At 59.6% G+C, this 13470-nt stretch overlaps 1 protein-coding gene across 1 annotated transcript; it reads right to left on the reverse strand.

Moving 5' to 3' along the window:
- Positions 1-316: 316 nt before the first annotated feature.
- PCDH12 (protocadherin 12) lies at positions 317-11896 on the reverse strand. The gene is made up of 4 exons (XM_040078074.1): positions 9011-11896; positions 8484-8578; positions 7159-7346; positions 317-1288 (listed from the first exon to the last, which is right to left on the reverse strand). Exons 1-4 carry the CDS (start codon positions 11894-11896, stop codon positions 924-926), a joined length of 3534 nt encoding a protein of 1177 aa, XP_039934008.1. The 3' UTR covers positions 317-923.
- Positions 11897-13470: the final 1574 nt, after the last annotated feature.

Genomic DNA, 13470 nt, shown 5'->3' on the forward strand with positions numbered 1-13470 from the left:
TTACAGCTCCCAGACAGACAGATCAAAGTGAAAACCCATAAAAAGGGTGAAGCTTATGACTGAATATTTCAAAACAGTGTTTTCACACTTCCCTTTTCCCAGGTTACCTTTGGCAGACTCCAGCCATCTGGTGTCTGCTTTTGGATAAGAACCATGCTCCAAAATCCCATGGCCTCAGAGGAGAGAACGGAATAGAATGGAATCATTAAGGTTGGAAAAGACCTCTGAGATCATCGAGTCCTACCTGTGATTGATCCCCACCTTGCCACACAGCCCAGAGCACTGAGTGCCACATCCAGCCCTTTTGGAAAAGGAAGCTGTGGGCTCTTGGAGCAGCCATAGGAGAGATGCCAGTGCTGATTTGGAGGCTTTTACAAAATGCCAGGTTCCCAGTGGCAGAACCACGGAAGCTGGAAGGACCCATGGGAGACAACAGGCACGTCTCCCCCTGCCCAGCTGCCACTTGAGGCTTTCTGCACATATATTATGTCAGCTGCACTGCTGACAGAGAGGGTAGAGTTAGAAAAAAACAGTTTTATTTAAATAACTGAAGCCCCAGAGCCCAGCTGCAGCAGTGTCCGTGACAGGTATTTTCACAGGCTGTGATCACACGGATGGATCTCACTGCGCCCTGGCTGTTCTCACAACCCCCTTGCTGGGCCTGTCCTGGGAGGAGAGGGTCCTTGTGCTGCTGGAGGCTGGCAGAGCGCCGGGGGAGCAGGCTGGGAGAGGAGGAAGGCAAGGACAGGCAGGTGGAGGGGAACGAAAGGTGAAATCACTTGTGGAGAAATGGGGTGGGGCGAGGCAAAGGAAGAAATCCGCCTGTCCGGGCGTGGGTGGTGCAGTGACCCTGCCGGGGCTGGGGATAGGGCTGGGCACCCCAAATCTCTGACCGTTCTCTGCCTGCCACGGCCACCGAGCCGCTAGAGCGCCGCAGCAGCGTCCCCCAGGCCGAGGCTGCGCCCGCGGGCCGACAGCTGCCGCAGCAGCCCCGCGCCCGCCTCGCTGTGCACCTGCGCCTTCTGGGACAGGATCATCTCAAACAGGGTGCTCATCTCCGACAGGAAGGTGCTGGCCAGCCTCGTCCCGCTGCCGCCGGCCTCAGCCCCGGCGCCTTTGCCAAAGGTCTCAAAGGTCCTTGGTTTCTCCTGCCTCGCGGCTTCCTCGTCCTCGGGGGAGCGCGGCGAGTCGGGGGAGAAGATGTTGTCCTTGTAGCTGCTGGTGAGGGGCAGGGACAGCCGGGCCACCCACGCCGGGTCTGCGGCTGTCAGCCTCTTGAGGGCCAGCTCTGGGGAGGGACAGCATAGCAGAAAATGGGGGGGGTGGAATTAATAAAAATATCGATAAATGAAAATATCTAAAATCAGCTGAGAGGAACGATTGTAAACACATCACCAGCGGCGCCATGCAAACCAGCAGCTAAAAAAAGCCAAGCAAAATAGAACTGGTTTGAAACTATTGGGGGTTTGGTTTTGTTTTTAATATAATAACCATTAGAATCACCGTGCGTTCTCATTTGTTTCGGTCTCAATTGGCGCTTTGCTATATTGTTAGCAAAGCCTGAGAGAGGGAGGGTTTAGGGCTGGCTGAAGGGGCGCAGACAATGAAAAGCTTTCCAGGGGGAAGCATTGGACACAAAGATAGTGGACTTCCCTTCAGGATCACCCCAGGGTGGGAATTGGCTGCTAAGGAGGCAGATTGAGACCGAAAAGAAGTGGGTTATTGTGAAAACAATAATACCAGAATGAAATTCTGGATTATAAAATGCACAGCTGGATGGCTGGAGACTGGGACCGAACAATTGAGCTCTAAAGTAGTTGTTCCTCGATTGGAAACAGCTGAGGAGCAGGGGGAGCCTGAGCTGGGGGCTGGGGCAGGCTCGTTAGTGCACCGGTAATTTGATTGTGGCCCAAAATGGGCAACAGGAATCGCACAGAGGATTGGTCAGGGTGTTCCCTGCTGGCAGGGAGGCACAGCCAGGGCTCTTACTGGGTCTGAGCACGGGAATTACACACAAATCTGATTACCCATCTATGGAAGAGGGAGCTAAACGACACCAGCGGGGAAAACTGGAGATGAAACCAGGAGTGATCCAGACTGACACAATGGAGACCCCAAGAGCTGGGGGTTGCTGCTCCTAAGGAAGCAAGTGCTCTCCAGGGATCTGACTGCAACCTGTCATTATTTTGAGGACATAAGCACCAGCAGAGGAAATCTTTACGCTTAAAATAGTGTTGGCAAGAGAAGAAGTGATTATAGCTGTCCATGAATAAACATCTCCTGGAAAATAAAGGAAGGACCCCATAGCAGGGAGAGCCTGGAATAGCTTCCTCGTCAGACAGCAGGAAGGGGAACAGGGATTCTTGTTTTCTGAGGTAGCTGGTAAACAAGAGTCCGTGCTGTGGTGCACAGAGGCTGCATTCCAGCCCCTCATTGTTCCTTCCCAAAGCACAACCAAGAACCTCAGGGGAGTTCAGAGCAACCACTCGGTTCAGGAAAGGTGCTGAGTGCAGCAGAACCTCACTGGTAACAAAACCCAGCAGTCCCAGGGTGGCAAGGGCTGGTGTCACTGTAATAATAATTGTGTGGCTCTGACATAAAAAGTGGCAGCTGAAAGGAGGGTCCCCATCCCAATGCTCTTATCCTGCTGATTCCAGAGGGTGATCAATGCCCTGCCCCAGCTGGGATCTGCAGTCAGTGACTGAGACAATGCTCCTTCCTCAGCCAGCCAAGCAATTGCTCCTTTTCTCCAGAAACAACTGCCCTGGGTGGGCTGGGGCGAGAGCTGGGACTCCAGCCTGGCAACCTGAGAAGGGCAGGTTACATCCCTTAGATTTTTGTTTCAGCTGGAGCACCAAAATTCTTCTGTGTGCTTCACATCCAGAGTTTCCCATCTCAGTATTTGAGTCGCAGTGACTTCCTTGAGACATCACCCGAGTGTGCTGCAGGTTTTGCTGTAAAACATGCAGCTTTCTCCTCCCCAGTCTGCAAGAAGCCACCTCATTCCCTGAATATTTGGCTGCCTCAGCTCTGGAGCAGGGCACAACTGGTGTGCTGTCTGCAGGGAGAGCTGGGCTGACAGTCCTGTGGCCATGAAACCCTCATAATTAGGTATGTTTAATTTGACCAATAACTCTTTACTGCCTTGTTTTAATGGTGTTTGGGGAGCAGGGGTTGTTTTTATCATCCATAAAGTTCTATCTCTCATCTGCTGCTGGGAGTGCTGTGCTGGGCTGCTGGGGGATCCGAGCTAACAGACGGTGCTGGGAGTTCATCCCGCAGCATCAACAATCCCAGAGCTGCCTGGGATTGCAGTTCCCCCGCTGGGAACAGCACAAAGGCCCAGCCAGCCTCAGCCAGCTGTTAGGATGCTCCTGAGCACCAGCAGTGCTTCCTTCCTCCCTCTCAGGATGCAAGTCCAGGGCTCTGTTTGTGTTTGGGAGAGGAGGAAGGAGCCCGGCATTCGGCCGCCTTTGAGGGAAGGTCTGGGCTCCTGGGGAAGGTTTGGAAGGTCTGTGCTTCTGGGGAAGGTTTGGCAGGTCTGGGATCCTGGGGAAGGTTTGGAAGGTCTGGGCTCCCGGGGAAGGTTGGGAAGGTCTGTGCTCCTGGGGAAGGTTTGGCAGGTCTGGGATCCTGGGGAAGGTTTGGAAGGTCTGGGCTCCCGGGGAAGGTTGGGAAGGTCTGTGCTCCTGGGGAAGGTTGGGAAGGTCTGGGCTCCTGGGGAAGGTTGGGAAGGTCTGGGCTCCTGGGGAAGGTTTGGCAGGTCTGGGCTCCTGGGGAAGGTTTGGCAGGTCTGGGCTCCTGGGGATGGTTTGGCAGATCTGGGCTCCTGGGGAAGGTTTGGCAGATCTGGGCTCCTGGGGAAGGTTGGGAAGGTCTGGGCTCCTGGGGAAGGTTGGGAAGGTCTGTGCTCCTGGGGAAGGTTTGGAAGGTCTGGGATCCTGGGGAAGGTTTGGCAGGTCTGGGCTCCTGGGGAAGGTTTGGCAGGTCTGGGCTCCTGGGGATGGTTTGGCAGATCTGGGCTCCTGGGGAAGGTTTGGCAGATCTGGGCTCCTGGGGAAGGTTTGGCAGATCTGGGCTCCTGGGGAAGGTTGGGAAGGTCTGTGCTCCTGGGGAAGGTTTGGCAGGTCTGGGATCCTGGGGAAGGTTGGGAAGGTCTGGGCTCCTGGGGAAGGTTGGGAAGGTCTGGGCTCCTGGGGAAGGTTTGGCAGGTCTGGGCTCCTGGGGAAGGTTTGGCAGGTCTGGGATCCTGGGGAAGGTTGGGAAGGTCTGGGCTCCTGGGGAAGGTTGGGAAGGTCTGGGCTCCTGGGGAAGGTTTGGCAGGTCTGGGCTCCTGGGGAAGGTTTGGCAGGTCTGGGATCCTGGGGAAGGTTTGGCAGGTCTGGGCTCCTGGGGAAGGTTTGGCAGATCTGGGATCCTGGGGAAGGTTGGGAAGGTCTGTGCTCCTGGGGAAGGTTTGGAAGGTCTGGGCTCCTGGGGAAGGTTTGGCAGATCTGGGCTCCTGGGGAAGGTTGGGAAGGTCTGGGCTCCTGGGGAAGGTTTGGCAGGTCTGGGCTCCTGGGGAAGGTTTGGCAGATCTGGGCTCCTGGGGAAGCTTTGGCAGGTCTGGGCTCCTGGGGAAGGTTTGGCAGGTCTGTGCTCCTGGGGAAGGTTTGGAAGGTCTGTGCTCCTGGGGGGGGTTTGGCAGGTCTGGGCTCCTGGGGAAGGTTGGGAAGGTCTGGGCTCCTGGGGAAGGTTTGGAAGGTCTGGGCTCCTGGGGAAGGTTGGGAAGGTCTGGAACAGAGCAGCCTCTTTGGCCATGGCCAGCAGGGATCCACAAAGCCTCAGCATTCCCTGCTGGCATGGAGCAGGCTGCCCAGGGAAGTGGTGGAATCGTCATTCCAGGAGTGGGGATGTGGCACTGGGGACACAGGTCAGTGCTGGAGAACGATGGTCTGGGAGGGCTTTTCCAGCCCTAATGATCCTATGGAATTCCAGGACTTTGGCCAAAAGGGTTTTTCCCCTGTCAGATCCAAGAATCACAGGAGATGGAGCTTCATGGATCAGCCTCACCATAGCCCAGATTTTCTATCCCTGTGTGGGCAGGACTGGACCCAGAGCTGCTGGGCAGCTCCACCAGTCCCTTTTCTGGGATGAGGGCATGTCAGTGCACCTGGGATGCAGCTGGGCTCCTCTTTGCTCCCTGCTCTTGGCTGCAGGACCTTGGAATCCCAGGAAATTTTAGGTCTCAGCCTTTCCTTCGTTTGCTCCTTACTGGAATAAAAGAGCAGGGAGGCAAAGGGGGAGAAGTAGCAGGTTCTGTCCCTAAGGAGGAGCACCAAAAATGCCCAGCCCTGGAACACAAACCACCCCAGCAGCAAAGCTCAATGAGTTTCTCTTCTGTGGAGGAGCACAGAGGCTCCACAATGAAATTTCTGCTACAGGACATGAGTCAGCCCAACTCTTTCAAATTGAAATGCCAAGAGAGGAGATTTTTAGAACAAATCAATAAAAGGAACATGTAGAAAATGTCAGGCCCAGATGGTATTCACCCCGGAGTGCCAGAGGAACTCAGATATGAAATTGCCTGGTTTATTAGCTGCTGTTCATTAACTACTGCTTCAAATGAATGCGGGATCAGAGGGAGGGGAGGTGGGAATGGTGACAGGAGTTTTTAAGTGCGTGAAGGTGAATCCAGCCCAGGCAGATTCAGAGAAATCCTTCTGTGCAAGGCTCAGCAGAGAGAGCCAGGGAGCCGCTGCTCCCAGAGGAACCACCTGACATTGTCACACGGGGAATTGCGCTCTGGAATTTCGGAAAGGCTGGATGAAGAGTCCTGGATGACTTTGGACAAGGGTCTGGAGTGCCAGGACACAGGGAATGGCTCCCACTGCCAGAGGGCAGGGCTGGATGGGAGATTGGGCAGGAATTGTTCCCTGGCAGGGTGGGCAGGGCCTGGCACAGGGTGCCCAGAGCAGCTGTGGCTGCCCCTGGATCCGTGGCAGTGCCCAAGGCCAGGTTGGACACTGGGGCTGGAGCAGCCTGGGACAGTGGGAGGTGTCCCTGCCATGGTAGGGTGTGGAATGGGATGAACTTTAAGGTCTCTTTCAACCCAAACTATTCCAGAATTCAGTTCAGTGAAGGCAGAGGTCATCTGAGCTGGTGGAACAGCACCAGCCAGGCTTGCAGGAGACCTGAGCCGTGCCTGAATTTACAGCCAGGTTCCATAGGGACTAATATGTGTTAAAAGCTGGGAAGTGAGGGTAGGCATAATTAATCTTCCTCACCAAGGGAGGTCATTAGCAGAGTCCCAGAGTATCTGCTCAACACAGTGATAAATGATATGGAAAGGGGACAGTGTTAGTGTTGACTCTACTAAAACACCCAAAAGCAGAGGGTTGCTGAAGGACCTGATAATGCTGAGTGCCATGAATAAAACGTGGCTGGTGAATTTCTGTGTCTCCAACTGTCAGATAATTGCGCCAGGGAACAACAACCTGTCATGTGTTGATGGCTCTCCCTCCACGCAGAGGAGGGATTTGGGAGTCACAACAAACAGGGCTCACTGTGGAGCTTGGGCAGGACAGGGATGAGGAACAAACCAGAAAAGTTCCCCGTACCCCCAGTGGATCCTAAACACTGCACACGAGTCTGGTCACACATCTCACAAAATATAAAATTAGCAGCAGGTTGGTCACAGGAGAAGAAAGAGGAGCCATTGGGGCTCTGAGGGTAGGAAACATCTTGAGAGGTTTGACAAGGACAAGTGTTTGCCTTTCTTATTCTTCATGGGCCATGAGACCACGAAGGGAGGGCTCAGGCCAGCGTGGGAAGCAGCTAACCAGCTGCACTGTGAAATGGGCCTCACCCCTCAGCAACGACAGAGGCCAAGCTCACACATCACTAAACCCTAAACCACAGCAGACACGTCCATGGGAGGGAAGAGCAGCCATAAACACATGGAAAACCCAACACGAAGCTCAGCAAGTCGCTGGGCCTGGTACCAAAAGCCAGCGATGGTCCAGACACGCTGCCCCAAGCACTGCCCCTGCCAGAGGCACTCCAGGAGCTGTGATGTGCCCTGGCTGCTGCATGGGGGTTAGTGTGGGTTACCTGAGGAGATCCTGCTGCTGGAGCCCCCCCCAGCCCCACCCTGTCCCTGCAGGGAGGTCACCTCACCTGCCTGTGGCTCCAGGAGGGTCTCCAGCTCCTCTCCCACAAGCTGCTGCACGGAGAGCTCGAAGGCGCTGTCGCAGTCGCGGTCCCCGGCCTCGCTCTCGCCGTGCCCGCTGTCCTTGGTGCTCAGGCAGTCCGTGTCCAGCCCCGTGTCCAGCCCCGTGTCCAGCCCCGTGTCCAGCCCTGCAGCCCTGCCAGGGGTCACAACAGCCAGGTCACTTCAGCGCCCAGCACAGCCCTGCCCCAAGGAGCCCTCGGAAGGGTCTCTTATCTCCCCAAATGCCCCAGAGAGGGGCTGTGGGCACATTCCCCAGGCATCACTCTCAGAATCGAAGGCATTTTGAGTGCCCGTCAATTACTGAGTTTTGGGGGTTTGCTCCACATTTCTTGCCTGAAAGGATTTTTGTCCTTCTGCAGCAAGATCCTAGAACCACAGGAGGGTTGGAAGGGGCCTTAAAGCCCATCCCATTCTACCCCCTGCCATGGGCAGGGACACCCTCCACAATCCCAGGTTGCTCCAAGCCCTGTCTAAGGTGGTCTGGAACATTTCCAGGGATCCAGGGGCATATCCTGAGCAAACAGGGACCTGCTGGCTCCTCCCTGTGGATTCGGAGGAGCTTCCCTCCTGCGGAACCAGGTGAGGAGCACCTCACGTACCCTGGAGCTGCTCTCCTTCCCTCTCCATCCTCTGCAGGTGAGTAAGGAGGAGAAAGCTGTGTCTGCCCTTGGCCTGGCCAGGTGGGGACAGGGGGACGTGGCCAGGCAGTGACCACTCAGCATCCTCAGGAGTGTGCACCCAGAGCACACAGCATAATTTAATGGGAACACCGTGAAGTTTGGGGGTATCTTTGGCACACAGCTGGGATATCTCAGTGTTTCCAGCCCTGCTGCAGTTCCTCACTCATCTGCCCCCTGGCACAGGGTCAGGTGTCCCAAAGTCGTGTTGACAGGCACTAAGTGTCCAAAGCCAGAAGAACATTCATCCTTGTGCTGCTGCCTCCAGAGCTGGGCCCCTCTGTGCTCCCGAGCACTCAGAACCATCGAAGTTCTTGGCAAGGGATGGTCCATGGCCATGGAGGAGCTCAGGTGAGTATGGAGGGACCCGCCAAAGGTGCCCCAAGGAAGGAGGCAAAGAGCAGCTGAATACCACTGGGAGCCAGGACCAGAGGAGCACGACCAGCCCCTGAAGGGAGATCCTCCAATCTCAGGGGATGAGGCTTTCCCTTGTGTGTCTGTCCCAGCGTCTGCTGCTCTCGGAGGTTCTGAACTGGTGGGGCTGGAGCAGGGGAAGGGGGCGTGGGGAAGGAAGTGCTGGGAGCCAGCCTTACCTGCTGCCGTTCTTGGCCGTGTACTTGTTTCCCCTGTAGTTTGTTTTGGGCTGGAATTGGCCCTGGTGCAGCAGGGAGAGCAGCTGGGAGATTTGCTGCAAGGCAGGAAAAGCCTGTTGAGCCCCGGGCTGGCCACTCAAGCTGCTTCCTGCCAGGACGTCCCTCCGAGCCCCCCGGCCTTTTTATAGCATTTCCGCCTCCTGCAGATGGCTCAGCATCCCCACACCGGGGGAAAAACAAGCCCTGGGCAACCCACCTGGGCCCGAGCTTCCCCCGCACCCCTCCTGCTGTTCCCTGCCCGTGGGATTGTTCCCTTCTCCCTGGGACAGCTCCGCTCCTGCGGGTCCTGGTGGGGCGACCCTGCCGGGGGAGGAGGGGTGTGGTTCGGCCTTCGCAGGCTACCGAGGCATCACTGCCCGGGCCCGGGACCAAGAATCATCAGGCCGCACATTCCCAGCACCCCCGGGCGGGCAGGGAGCGGGCAAGGAAGGGCTGGGGGTGTCCACACTGCCCGGAGCAGCTCCTACCTGCACTGGGGCCGACTCCATGGCGAACTCCCCGGTCGGGCTCTGCTCTGCCAGGGCCACCAGCGACAGCCGGACCAGGCTCCTGAGGATCTGCTGGTGGGGCTGGGGCTGCCCGGCTCCCCCCGCCCCCGCGGGCTGCTCGGGCGGCACCTGGGGCTCTCCCGTGGGGGGCTTCGCCGAGCTCCTGTTGTGCGGCGGCGCCTCCGGCGGGCCCGCGGCCTCCTTGGCCGGGTGCTTGGCTCTGTGGGGCTGGCAGGGCCGGCGCTGCAGGACGGGCAGCTCCAAGGCGCCCTGCTGCTCCTCCGAGTCTTTTTGTGTCCTCTGGTTTCTCAGGGTCCTGTAGAGAGTGGGGGTGAGGTGGAGGGGAGCCTGTGGGGTGGCCGTGCCCGGCGGCTCCTCCTGGCAGGGCCGGGGGGGCTCGGGCTCCCGGGGGCGGCCCCGCAGCAGCGGCACCAGGTGGATGTCGGCCTTCTGGATCTGCCTGTGCGGCTTCTTGAGCTGCTGCTGCCTGCGGGCGTCCTCGGCCTGCCGGCAGTTGTAGGCCATGCCGTCCTTCTTGTCCTTCTTGCGCAGGGACAGGGTCAGCGCCAGCAGCAGCAGGCAGCCGCCCAGGAGAGCGGCCAGGCAGATCAGCAGCACCACGGAGAGGCTGGGCCAGCCGGGATCCTGTGCTGACATCTTGGAGAAGGCCCCGTGACGCCGGAAAAGCAAGCGGAGCCGGGCCAGGGTGTGCAGCGGGGTGTCCCCCTGGTCGCTCACCCGCACCAGCAGCTCCCGCTGGCTGCCGGCCAGGCTGCTGGCATTGCTGGCGTTGAGGGACACCTGCCCCAGGAGGGGGTCCAGGATGAAGAGCCTGGCATCATCGCCACCCACCAGATCATACCGGAGAGCCCCGTTGATGCCGGAGTCCGCATCCCTGGCCACGATGGTGAAGAGGAAGGGACTGCCAGGGCACGACACGAGTGTGGAATTGGTCACTGCCGCAGCCCCCTGCGTGCTCCCGTTCCCGGGGACCACCCAGCAGCACCCAGTGTCTACGTTGACCAGGACGGAGAGCGTGGCCACCCCTCCCACCAGCACTGGTGCGGTGATGATGGGCGCGTTGTCGTTCCGGTCAAGCACAGCCAGCCTGATGGAAATGTTGGATGCCAGCTTGGGATGCCCACCGTCCTCTGCTGTCACCAGGAACTCCAGGCTCTTCACCTGCTCGTAATCAAAAGCTTGGAGGGCAAAAATATCCCCAGTGATGGGGTCGACTGAGACCAACCCCAAAGCAGAGGGGTCCAGGATCCTGTAGGTGACTTTCCCGTTGAAGCCCAGGTCGGGGTCGGTGGCACGGACGGTGAGCAGGAAGGCTGGTGCTTCGCTGTTCTCAGCAACAGCAGCCTCGTAGGCAGCCTTCTCGAAGGCTGGGGCGTTGTCGTTGACGTCGCTGATGCAGATGGTGAGGTGTTTCAGCACGGCCAGCGACAGGGCCCCCATGTCGCGCACCACCAGCGTCAGGTTGTACTCGGCGCGCCGCTCGCGGTCCAGCGAGGCGTTGGTCAGCAGCGCGAAGCTGTGGCTGTTGGTCCTCTTCAGCCTGAAGTGCTCGGAGCCCTGGCTGAGGGAGCAGAGCACTTGCCCGTTGCTCCCCGAGTCGGGGTCGCTGGCCGTCACCAGGGCCACGAAGCTGTCCTTGGGCAGGGCCTCGGACAGCACGGGCACCCGCGCGGCCCAGGTGACGTGGACGTCGGGAGCGTTGTCATTGACATCCAGGACCTTGACCAGGACCTTGCAGTGCGCCGGGATGGGGTTGGCGCCCAGGTCCCGCGCCTGCACGTCCAGCTCGTAGGCGTGGGTCTCCTCGTAGTCTAGAGGGAGCCTCAGGAAGACGCTGCCTGTGCGGGCGTTGATGCTGAAGGTGCTGAGCACCTCGGGGGGCGCGTGCCTGCTCAGGCTGTACTCGATCTCCCCGTTGGGACCCTGGTCGGGGTCGGTGGCCGTGACCGTCACCAGGAGGGTCCCGGGCCGGGCGTCCTCCTGAACCTCCACCGTCAGGGAACTCTGTGCAAACACGGGGCTGTTGTCATTGGAGTCGAGGACAATGACTTTAATCAGAGCAGTACCTGATTTTGGTGGCTCCCCGTGGTCAGTGGCCGTCAGCACGAGGTCAAAGGAGGAGTGCTGCTCCCGGTCCACTTCCTTCACCACGATGAGCTCCGCGTGCCTCGTCCCATCGGAGCTGGAGACGACCTCCAGGGCAAAGTGCTCGCTGGGGGAGAGGGCGTAGGAGCAGAGGGCGTTGGGGCCAGCATCAGCATCCAGGGCTCGATCCAGCGGGATCCGTGTCCGCAGGGACGCGCTCTCTGAGATCTCCAGCTCCAGCTCGGGCGTGGGGAACCGCGGCGCGTTGTCGTTGACGTCCATCACCTGAACCTCCACGTGGATCAGGGCCGGGTTCTGGGCGGCCAGCACGTCGAAGGACACCCAGCAGGGATCACTGTGGCGGCACAGCTGCTCCCTGTCCACGCGCCCGGCCGTGCTGAGCACCCCGTCCCCGCTGCCCACGTGCAGCGGGAACCTCCCGGGGGTCTCCATCAGCTGGAAGGTCTCGGCCGCCTCGCCGCTCTCGCCGCCCTCGAAGTGCTCGGCCAGGCTCCCTATGACAGTTCCCGGGGGCACCTCCTCCAGCACCCGGTACCGCACCGTGAACGTGGCCACCTCCTGGGCATCGGCGCTCAGGAACAGGTACCACCACCACAGCGCCGGCAGCCGCAGCGCCGAGCGGCTCAGCCCCAGCACGCCGCTGGCAGAGCCCCCGCGGCCCCGCCGCGCTGCCATGGGCTGTCCCGCCCGCCACCGCATCCCCGGAGAGTCCTCAGGGCCACCGCAGCGCCTCGGCATCCTCTCCCATCTCCGGGTGCCGCGGGCTCCGGCCAGAGCTTGGAAAGGAGGGGAAATCCCAGGCGGGGCTGGCGCTCGTCCCCCGCGCTGGCATCACCGGGGACGGCGCGGGAGCCGGGAGGGAGCTGCCCGGGCCGGGACAGCCCGGAGCGGAGGGACTGTCCCCGCAGCAGCCACCGGCCGGCTGGCCGGGCCCGGGATGGAGCGGCCGACATCCTATGGAAACCCCACCTACAGGAAAAGGGAGGACCGGGCTGGTGCAATGCCGGGCGGGGTGGGGGCTCGTGGGGTGTGGAAGTGCCCTCCGATCCCAGCCCGTGGGGACCGTCACCGCTGTCACCTGCAGAGCACGCTGCCCGGAAGGTGGGATCCTGCGGTCCCACACCCACCACAAACCTCTGGTGCTTCGGGAAGAGGTGGTGGATTCCTGCTCCTGCTCTGACCCAAAGCCTTGTTCCCCACGCTTTTGCGTCTCAGATTTTCTCATTTTGCCTAAATCCAAGTGCAATCCCTGCTCTTCGCTCTGCCTTTGGAGGGCAACGTGCCCAAGTCACCTTTCCCAGCACAAAGGTGATGATGTCACCAGTTCCAGCTGGACACACCAAAATGAGCTGATGAATCAGCACGAGCGTGGCCACATCAAACACAGCCGGGAGGGCACAGGGAAGGAGGGAGGTGCTGGCAGACATGATCTGTGTCCGTTCAGGCCTCTCCCCATCCCTGCATCCGTCTGTCCCGGCTCTCCCTCTCTTGGCACGTGCTCCACCCCAGCTTGGCTCGGCACTGATTTCCCCGGCACCACTCCTGAGCCATCAAATCCCTTCTTGGTCTTATTTCAGCGCCTCACCCCGAGCCCCCACCTTCGGGGTGTCCAGCTGTTGCACCAGTATCCCCACAGCTGGCCAGCTGTGCACACACAGCCCGAGGGTGGTCAGTCCATTCCTCCTGAGCCTGCGGAGCCCCCAGACCCCATGCTGGGTTTGTTTTGGTCTCCAGGTGACTGAAGGCGTTCAGGACAGGGAAGGTCACATGGAATTTTTCCTTGGCTATTATGGAGCATCATCAAGGCGTGGTTGGAGCCCCACCGGCCACAATATCCTGGTGTCCCCACACCTTCCAGGCAGCCTGCAGCAGCCTTTGGTGTCCTGTGCCCACCTCACCCTCTACTCCTGCTTTTCCAGCCTTATGACCCTTCATCCCCACACCCTATTCCCATCCCTCCCAGCTCCCCTCACCGCTCTGGTTTTCCCAGGTGAGGCTCCTGCATCCCTGCTGTCATCACTTTTCTTTGTCCTGGTGAATTTTGATGCCCCAAAGAGCGAAACCAAAGCCATCCCAGTGCCATGAGCTGTCCCCTCAGCCCAGCGGGAGGAAGGGACGGTGCCACGGCGGGTGGCTGGAGCCCCGGTGCTATTCCTGGGCTCGGCTCCAGCTCCAGGTGACCTTTGCCAGGTCATTTCCCTGCTTTGTGCTCGCGCTTCCTCCTGCGCAGCCCCGGGCTCTCCCGGAGGGATGATCCCGCTCGCTCCCGCTGCCCGCGGAGCTCCGGGTGGAGAAGCGGATGTCTCCCAGCC

This window comes from Hirundo rustica, chromosome 14 (assembly GCF_015227805.2).
Source record: "Hirundo rustica isolate bHirRus1 chromosome 14, bHirRus1.pri.v3, whole genome shotgun sequence".
NCBI classification, from domain to species: domain Eukaryota; kingdom Metazoa; phylum Chordata; class Aves; order Passeriformes; family Hirundinidae; genus Hirundo; species Hirundo rustica.

Bases quoted from the DNA above. Each gene is read 5' to 3' on its own strand.
- PCDH12 (XM_040078074.1), bottom strand. From the start codon at position 11,896: ATGCCGAGGCGCTGCGGTGGCCCTGAGGACTCTCCGGGGATGCGGTGG. The intron at 8,579-9,010 runs GTAGGAGCTGCT...CCTGCCTTGCAG, and splicing joins TGGAGTCGGCCCCAGTGCAG to CAAATCTCCCAGCTGCTCTC. The intron at 7,347-8,483 runs GTAAGGCTGGCT...GACCCCTGGCAG, and splicing joins ACGGCCAAGAACGGCAGCAG to GGCTGCAGGGCTGGACACGG.